Genomic DNA, 9,063 nt, shown 5'->3' on the forward strand with positions numbered 1-9,063 from the left:
GGAAATGCCTCCATGAGCTGTTCACACGGGGCGACTGTAGGCTCATGAAGGCTCGGTCTTTCAGAACAGACCCAGGATGCCGTCTTCATTTCCATAGAGCACTGTGCTTTCAAGCCTGTGGTCCTTACACTTCCTTTTGATGGGTACAAGTGCAGAGAAAGTTACTTTCTCTTGTTTTCTCATCAGAAAATGTGGTGATAATAGCAGCTGACACTGTGCTTCATGATTGGAGTGACTCTGGGGGAACTGTAGGAGCAGAAGGCACAGGTCTAGAAAGGACAGTTACGTGTTGCTGGCCCAGTGCTGCTAGGTCCAGTTTCTTTTTTTAAATGAAGCTGTGAATCTAGATTTTTGTGTTGGGTCTCATTGTTAAATATTGGCTTCTTTTTTTAAAAAAAAAAAGAAATGTGTTTTCATCCTAAAATGAATTGATCTAATGTGGACCATACAGGATATAATCTGGCCTGTGGGCTGCTAGTTTGCAGTCTCTGGGTGTTAACCCAATACTTCTGACTGGGAGCACCCTCATCTAACTGTGTCAGAAGTGGGAGACTAATACTGTTGATCTAATAGCAGAGAGAAAATATTTCTGTGGCACTCCTCTGGGGGGGTTGTGGGAAGCGTGGGTCTTCTCGTGGCTTCAGTCTGTTCTAGCTCCTTGCATTCCTGTGTGCACGTGAGGGTGAGACCCGCAGGGAGTCCCCTGCTGTAAGTGGACGTGACGGGGCAGCTTCTCTCCCTCTGCAGGGGCGCTGTCGAAGATGCCAGCCGTTCACACTTTCTCCCTGTTCGCCGGGATGGCCGTCCTCATTGACTTCCTTCTTCAGATCACATGTTTTGTGAGTCTCTTGGGGTTAGACATCAAGCGTCAAGAGGTAAGTTGTTGTCAGGATGGCAGTCTGTTTACAGCCTAGAATCCAAGTGAAGCAGCCAGAGAGTGTGACCTTTGTCCTTCTTTGTCCTCTCAGAAACATCGTCTGGATGTCCTTTGCTGTGTCAGAGGCTCTGAAGATGGAACTAGCGTCCAGACCTCAGAAAGCTGCTTGTTTCGGTTCTTCAAAAACTCCTATTCTCCACTTCTGCTTAAGGATTGGATGCGACCTATTGTGGTATGAGTTTGTCTGTGGTTTTCCTCATTTTTCTCCAAAAACAGTTTTATCACATGCCTTCTAAGAAAGGAGCTTGGGTGAAGCACCTGCATGGCTCATTTGGTTAAACGTCCAACTCTTGATTTCAGCTCAGGTCATGATCTCAGGGTCATGGGTTCGAGCCCTGTGTTGGGCTCTGTGCTCAGAGCGGATTCTGCTCGTCCTTCTCCCCCGCTCCTCCCCCCTGCTTGCACACATGCTTCTTTCTAAAGTAAATAAATAAAATCTTTAAAAAAGAAAGAAACCAGCGTAGGAAGGAAAATCTGACAGTTGTTAAGTATATATACAAAATGCAAAAGCAAATATGTACAAGTACATAAAATATTTTTCTAGCTAGCTTTTAGTAGTCAGTATAAGCAAGTTTTTATTTTGAAGTAATTATAGATTCATAGAAAGTCAAGAAGATAGTACAGAAATGACCCAGGTACCCATCAACCCAGCTTCTCCCTGTGGTCTTACACAACTATAGTTCAGCGTCAAAACCAGGAATTTGACATGGGCACGTGTGTGTGTCGAGTTCTGAGTCCCCTCATCCCATGCAGAGTGGCAGTGACCACCACTGCAGTTGATACACGGAACTGTCCTGCCACAACTCTCTCCTCACGCTGCCCCGTTACAGTGCCACAAGCCTCCCCCGCACACCACCCACCATCCCGAGTCCCCAGCAAGAGTGTGAGAGCTTTCTGAGGTGATCCACTGGGGATAGCCAGCAGTGATGACCAATCACTGCTCTAATAAAAGAACATGACTTCGTCTCCAGTAATAGTAACACTTAACATTTAACAAACACTGAATATTGGGTACAATGCTGAATCTGGATTGTCCGCAGATTTTCTCATCTAACCCACAAAACCGTCTTATGTTATACATCTTTTATTTTTCGTGTGTTACTGATGAGGAAGTAGAAGCTGAGAGAGGTTAAGTGACTTCCCCAGGGTCACTCAAATCCTGGAGCCAGGATTTAAACCCAGGGAGTTTGACTAGATGCTGTCCTCTCAGCCAGGAACCCTGCTCTCTACCTTAACGTGGCATGTAAACTTTTCGGTTGGGGACAGTCCCGTGTTTCACGTGTGGAAGATCTTATTTATGTTCTTAAGCTGCCATGCACGAAGCAGTCCCTGCCTTACAGCTCACTTTTTATTCCAGATAGCGGTATTTGTGGGTGTCCTGTCCTTCAGTATCGCGGTGCTGAACAAAGTGGAAATTGGATTGGATCAGTCTCTCTCCATGCCCGATGTAAGCTGCTTTCTCTTTTAGTTGTTTAGCCAAAGGTACAAATACATTTTCCAAAACTTGCATGCAGTTGTTCCGGGCGAATGCCTGCTTCTAAACGCCATGTGGCGGCTGGTTCCCCAGGTTACAAGAACTGCCGTGGAGCCCGCATGGGGCCCATCTTAGCACATGAAACTCTCGGGGTGAGGAGGGTACAGAGAAATAGAGCAGCGAGCCTCTCACCTTGTAAGGTGCCCTCCTGGCGGTGGGCCTGCCAGAGAAGCACCTTGGGTGCGGGGACGTGAGGAGCCGGGAGCTGGCTCGGGTGCGGGGGACGGTCTGCATCCGGGCTGGGGCCGTCTCGGTCAGCAGCATCCCAGTGCTGTCTCCATCCTTAGCCGTCCCCTCACCTGAGCTCGTCAGCACATTCCCACTGTGTCCCGTTCTGATCGCTCATGCAGGACTCCTACGTGCTGGATTACTTCAGGTCGCTCAGATACCTGCATGCGGGCCCACCTGTGTACTTCGTCCTGGAGGAAGGGCACGACTACAGCTCCCTGAAAGGGCAGAACATGGTGTGCGGGGGCATGGGCTGCAATAACGACTCCCTGGTGCAACAGATCTTCACCGCGGCTCAGCTGGACAACTAGTCAGTACCACCCGGCGTTCTGGTCCTGCCGCAGAAGCAGCCGGAAGGGGCCCCCGGCCGCCGGCCGCCTGGGCCTGACATGGCTCACTCAGGATAGATTTGTTTAGAAAATGTGTTGCTCAGAATCATGCTAACTCTAGCTTTACCTCAGCAAAAGCTTTAAAAGGACTAATTGAGCAGCTCCTATCTGGAAGGGTTTTCCGTTAAGTGGTGATGAAGTCTGTTCTTTGGGCAGCAGTGTAACATCTAGAAAGCGAAGTTAGGTTTCGAGAAAAAGGACTGAATCTGAGACCTCCCCCCTGCGGAGCAAGTCAGTAACTTCTCCCTCCTTCTCACCAGTACCCGAATAGGCTTTGCCCCCTCGTCCTGGATCGATGATTATTTTGATTGGGTCAAGCCTCAGTCTTCTTGCTGTAGAGTCTACAACGGCACGGATCGCTTCTGCAATGCCTCAGGTACTTTCATCTCCTTTTCCAGATTTTTCTCTTTTCTCTGAAGACTTGTGGCATTATAATTTATAACTCCTTTGCATTTCACCTCAGTTTATACCGGCACCAGTCCCTTTTCCTTGGTTGCCATCTCTCTGCTCCGCCATGTTCTCTGAAGGGTGTCATGTTGTTCAGCCTCCCTCCGACCCCCACCACAGGGCTGCAGGCCAAACAGAGCCCCGGTCAGGGGACTCTGGTTTTCAGAGTCTTCCGGGTTCTCTTCTCACTAATAGCATCTCTTGGTTGGGATCTGGCTGCGTCTCGCGGAGTGCTTCCCATTGTTATCACCGTTGCCCTGCAGTTTTGTTAGGAGTGTTGAGGTTGTCCTCGAGTTTTCTTGGTAAAATCATGGAAGCCTTGGACTCTGATAATACCAATCAGAGTCATCCTCCAAGCAGGCCACCTATTTCAGGGAAGAAAGTTTATACAGCCTGCCCCAGATGAAGATGGAATGTCAGACGGATTAGACCATGAAAATCCCGTGTGTTGGAAGCTCTGGAGCTTCGGTGTCAGGAAAAGATCAAGGAAAATTCCCCTTAGATCCTTAAGTGTTTTCAGATAACATCTGGAACCTCGTTCTTCTCATCTGGGCCCCTCTGTATCTGTGCTAGTGGTTGACCCTGCCTGTGGCCGCTGCAGACCTCTAACCCCAGAGGGCAAACAGAGGCCTCAAGGGGAAGACTTCATGAGATTCCTGCCCATGTTCCTTTCTGATAACCCGAACCCCAAGTGCGGCAAAGGGTAAGTGCTATGGAGCCGCTCAGAGATGTGCCCACTTCCGGTTATTTTGTGCGGGACAGCTAGCCGAGGGCCGGGGTGGGGGCAGCTGTATGGGGAGGGTCCCTTTCTTCCCCAACCCACGCGCCCCACCACCGGGTCTTCTGTGAGAGCAGAAAAACCTCATACACCCATAAGGAGAGCTTCTCAGCCTCTCCAGCTGATCTCATCCTGGCTTGAGCGTCTCCCTCCCTCTTGGCCTCCTGTCCTGGCTCTCCTGGCTGCGTGAATGGCTGCCGAGGGCTGTGCCAGCGTCTAGCAGGACAGGAGGGGAGCAGGGACGTGTGGCATTTCAGAATGTGTTCACATCCGTCCTGGGGTCAGGGACAGCTTCTCTGCTCGGTCACGCCATACTGCACCAAGGCTCAGATTCCTGCAGCCCGGCCAATCTTGCCAGCCTATCTGGCTCTGAGGTTCGGGGCTGTCGCACGCCCCCATCTAGCCGGGCAGCTGATTAGCCGTGTGGAGGCAGGGCATCTGGGCCCAGAAATAGGGAAGAAGGCTGGGAGTCCGGGGTGGGAGGATTCAGAACCTTTTGTAGGAGCAAGAAGAGTGTTCACATGTATGTTAGGCAAACCCTGGACTTCCCTGTTTTTCCTAATACATAATTCAACCAAACTCCTATCAGTCAGTCCTGTGTATCGTGGCTGTGCTTGGAGACCTGTATTTGGTACAGAGGAAAGACTGTGACTAAAGATAAAAGCAAATCTTGCAGCGTGGTCTGCTTGCCCACTGAACGCTTTGGCCTACATAAAACAAACCCGGGTACATCCAGCTTGTAGGAAAGCAACAGCCACCACTTACAGGGAGCCTCCTACGTGCCATCGTGCGCCAGGCCCCTCACCCATGTCACCGCCCTTACCACACAGCTTGTGAGGAGGTGGCAGAGGACACCGCAGCCCAGATTCAGTCCCGCTGCCCAGGGTTCCTTGGCTAATACGGGGCGGGGCCGAGACCCGCCTCACGGCCATGGACTCCAGGGCCCTTGTCCTTTCCCGCCCCGTTACACAACACTGCCGAGCAAACACCGCAGCAGAACACAGATACCCAAACAAGAGCACCTCTGCACCAAAACAACCAAAAGTGAGAGAATAAGCTAAAACCTTCACCGTCCCTTGCACGGGGACTTCCTTCCCTGTCCCTGAAATCTAGAGCTGGTCTGACCTCTGAGCCCAGGGTCAGGTGATTCCAGTTCACCTTGTATGCTCGGGGTCTGCAGGGACTTTTTGTGGCCTCCCTGACACCACTGAGTCTTCCCATAGGGGACATGCTGCTTACAGTTCAGCCGTTAACATCCTCGGCAATGACACGGCTGTCGGCGCCACTTACTTCATGACCTACCACACTGTGCTTCAGACCTCTGCTGACTTTACTGATGCTATGAGAAAAGCCATCCTCCTCGCCGGCAACATCACCAAAACCATGGGCCTCGAAGGAAGCGGTTACCGTGTGTTCCCGTACAGGTAGTTTGAATTTTATAAATGAGGTTTCTTGGGTTAGGGCCCACAGCCTGAGGGCTCTCCTGATGGGAAGCTGATCCTTGGCTTTCGTTCGGAACCTTCTCCATCGTGAGCAGAAGCAAAGAATATCAGGGGAAATAGCATCTGGGCAAGGCAGGCCAGGGTCTGCAGCACCCCCCAAGGTCTGAGTGCTGCACGCACAAAATCTGATCTGTGAGCTAGAGCTCACCATCCCAAGAAAGACACACTTCAAAGCAGCACCCTGGGTGGGAGGGTGCGGTACCGGGGGACCAGGCTTCACTGAGAGGGCGGAGCAGACGTTCCTGGTCGGTAGCTGCTCGCCGCCCCTGACTTCCAGTTCCCTGGAACATGGTGTCTTTATGGAGGTTTTTCATTTTTGTTTGTTGGGGTTTTTCTCCTATAAAGTAGAAGAAACAGGTGGTTTTCCCCACCCCTGTGATCTTGCTCAGAGGGGTTCTGACCCATTCTTGACAGGAGGACAGCCTGTTTTTCTGCCGAAGAAGTTCTTAGAATGGATGTCCTAATTCCTGAGAAGAGCTGACTAACTTTGCCAAAAAAGCATTTTTCTCCTCAGGCCCCACACAGATCTCATTTGGTCTGAGGTAATTCTCAGGATAGATCTGGACCTGTGTTTTCAACATTCCATGAAATACTCTGTAAATGCCTATGAAGTGAAGAGGTTGAGCTTATGAACAAAAAATTTATATAAAATACACATTTTGGATCATTATTAGGCCCTTTTGTGGGTGTCAGTGGTTAGAGGTTCATTTGAATTACTACAGAGGAGTCTCACAAAAACAGGGAGTTTTTATGCAAGGGATGACTCAGAGTAGTTGGTTCTGCAGTAGTGGCAGGATGAAAAAAAGCTTCCAGAAGCAAGCACGAGCTATAACAGAACCTTCTGCTCTTTTCTCCAGTGTGTTCTATGTCTTCTACGAACAATACCTGACCATTATCGATGACACGATCTTTAACCTCAGTGTGTCCCTGGGAGCCATCTTCTTGGTGACCCTGGTTCTCCTGGGCTGTGAACTGTGGTCTGCAGTGATCATGTGTGTCACCATCGCCATGATCTTGGTCAACATGTTTGGCGTCATGTGGCTCTGGGGCATCAGTCTGAATGCAGTTTCCTTGGTCAATTTGGTTATGGTGAGTCCTGGCCTGCTCAGTTGGCTCCTGCCTCCCATGTCACTTCTGTGAACTGTTTCTTGGGGTGAAAGACCAAGGCCAGCTCTTGCTCATGGAAAGGTGGGATGAGTGCTAATGGAGTGGGGACCTGGATAGTACATAGAACAATGGAAGTGTGACTCCGTAGTGTCACGGGGGTATTTTGCCTGGAACTTCTGTCCCAAAGGGTCTGCAAAAACATGTAGCCCCATGAGAAGATGTTCACTTTTTAGAAAAAAATGCTCCTTCCCAGTGGAGTTGACTACCAGTACCTTTCACTTCTCATGCAATTGCCAGGTGCTTTTTGATAGTCTTGAAGATAGGAGCATTTGAAAAACTACTAAAATAGCAGCATGTCTGTACTTATAGTATGAATACTGTTTTCGGGGAAGCGGCAGGGAGGCCCAGCTAAAGCAAATCTGATGGGTGCTGACTCTTGAGGGGTAGGGGTAACCTTATGAGGGTTCCACAAGTCCCCCTAAAACAAGCAGATCTGCTTTAGAGAAGTGGTGTCTGGGTGCTCAAGGGTCCCACGAGTTGCCCGGTGCACCTTCAGTGGGCGTGCACTGCTGGGGTGCTCGGTGTTACAAGGTAAAGGGGATGCTTAGGGTTCCTGGGCCACCTGTGGTGCCCGGCATACCAGATCCTGGGAGAGGAGTGCCTGCTGCTAGGATTTTCAGCCACAAGAGGGCAGTCGTAACAGGAGACTCTCTTTCAGAGCTGTGGCATTTCCGTGGAGTTCTGCAGCCACATCACAAGAGCGTTCACAGTGAGCACGAAGGGCAGCCGCGTGGAACGGGCCGAAGAGGCGCTCTCTCACATGGGCAGCTCCGTAAGTAGCCTGGCCAGAGATTTCTGCATGGGGTGCCCAGCTCGTCAACTTCTCAGAGACTAGAAAAGTCCGTAGGGAAAAGAGAATTTGAGTTATTTAGCCACTCGCAAGAGTGACACGTCTTCAGGCATTTCATGAATAGCTAAATCCTGAAGTTCTTTAGAACTGTTCTCTTCAGTGAAACCTTTACAGACCGTGAAGCAGGAAGAGAACGGAGAGGTTCGATTTGAGCACATGTGTTGGCACCCAGGGAGCTGGGGCCCTCAGAGCCAGGAGAATCTTCTTAGTTCAACTCCATAGCCTGCTTCTGCCTCTCAGCCAGTTTTTTGCTGCTCTAGAAAGTCCTTAATAGTTTTCATCTAAGTGTAAGGAAAGCTGTTTAAAGACAGAGTCCATTGTCCATGCAGAATACACAGCTTTTACCCTTCTATTTTTTTTCCCCCCAGGTCTGTAAGCAGCAAATCAATTTTAGGTAGAATGTAGTCCTGCTTGTCAGTAACTAAAAGCTGGGGTTCAACCCATTGCTTTGGGCCTTGCCCATCAAGAAATCGCTGTGAGGATGTGTTGAATTAGAGCAGGTTGGTAAGCGCTTTCCAATGCTGTCTCTCCTTTCAGGTGTTCAGTGGAATCACACTAACAAAATTTGGAGGGATTGTGGTGCTGGCGTTTGCCAAGTCTCAGATCTTCCAGATATTCTACTTCAGGATGTATCTGGCTATGGTCTTACTGGGAGCCACCCATGGCTTGATATTCCTCCCTGTCTTACTCAGCTACATAGGTAAGCATTCTTGTTCTGAGATAAGTGGATGGAGGAAGCATGTGACTAAAGGAAAAGAGATCTAGAAGCATTCTTAAATGGTACTTAAAAAAAAATTGTGAAAGGAAAAAAATCTGGACTAGGAATTTCATGGTGGTCCAAACAGCTTCATTAGTAAGCTGCTAATGCTTTTTCTGGAGGCTCCACTTGGCTGCTGCACAAGGCCCCGAAGTCAGACGGGGAAGGCGCTTGCATGGCCGCGGCCCTGGGGGCTCCCTGCTGCCCGAGAGGGGTGGCCATCGGAGTGACTCGGCCGCCGGGCAAGTCCCAGCAGTGCCGCAGAGCAGCTCTCATTCCCTGACTCACGGGCTTGTTTCAAGACTGCCCTTAAGATTTTTTTTACTTCTCTGGCCATTTCAGCTTCCGTAAATGAGGTGGGGTTGGAAGGAGAATGCAGGACCAACTGGCTGTCTCAGAGCTTTGTAAGACGCTGAGGCGTTTGCGGGGAGGGGGTATTAATCTCTGGGGGATAGGAAGTTTGTACTGTAATAC

General features: G+C 50.0%; 1 protein-coding gene and 1 long non-coding RNA gene across 2 annotated transcripts in view; one reads left to right on the forward strand and one right to left on the reverse strand.

The window, feature by feature from the left end:
- The window catches only part of NPC1 (NPC intracellular cholesterol transporter 1), a 48,362-nt gene that overhangs the window by 38,441 nt on the left and 858 nt on the right, over positions 1-9,063 (forward strand). Inside the window, exons 16-25 of the mRNA XM_082699675.1 lie at positions 748-875; positions 969-1,109; positions 2,295-2,384; positions 2,822-3,009; positions 3,349-3,464; positions 4,109-4,238; positions 5,537-5,737; positions 6,673-6,904; positions 7,641-7,754; positions 8,370-8,532. Coding sequence (XP_082555801.1) covers positions 748-875; positions 969-1,109; positions 2,295-2,384; positions 2,822-3,009; positions 3,349-3,464; positions 4,109-4,238; positions 5,537-5,737; positions 6,673-6,904; positions 7,641-7,754; positions 8,370-8,532 — 1,503 coding nt within the window. The remainder of the gene's footprint in view (positions 1-747; positions 876-968; positions 1,110-2,294; positions 2,385-2,821; positions 3,010-3,348; positions 3,465-4,108; positions 4,239-5,536; positions 5,738-6,672; positions 6,905-7,640; positions 7,755-8,369; positions 8,533-9,063) is intronic.
- On the reverse strand, positions 1,487-7,641 carry LOC309848275. The gene is made up of 2 exons (XR_014302934.1): positions 7,563-7,641; positions 1,487-7,031 (listed from the first exon to the last, which is right to left on the reverse strand). It is a non-coding gene; the product is annotated as an uncharacterized lncRNA (long non-coding RNA).

This window comes from Mustela nivalis (genome assembly GCF_964662115.1).
Source record: "Mustela nivalis genome assembly, chromosome: 14".
NCBI lineage: Eukaryota > Metazoa > Chordata > Mammalia > Carnivora > Mustelidae > Mustela > Mustela nivalis.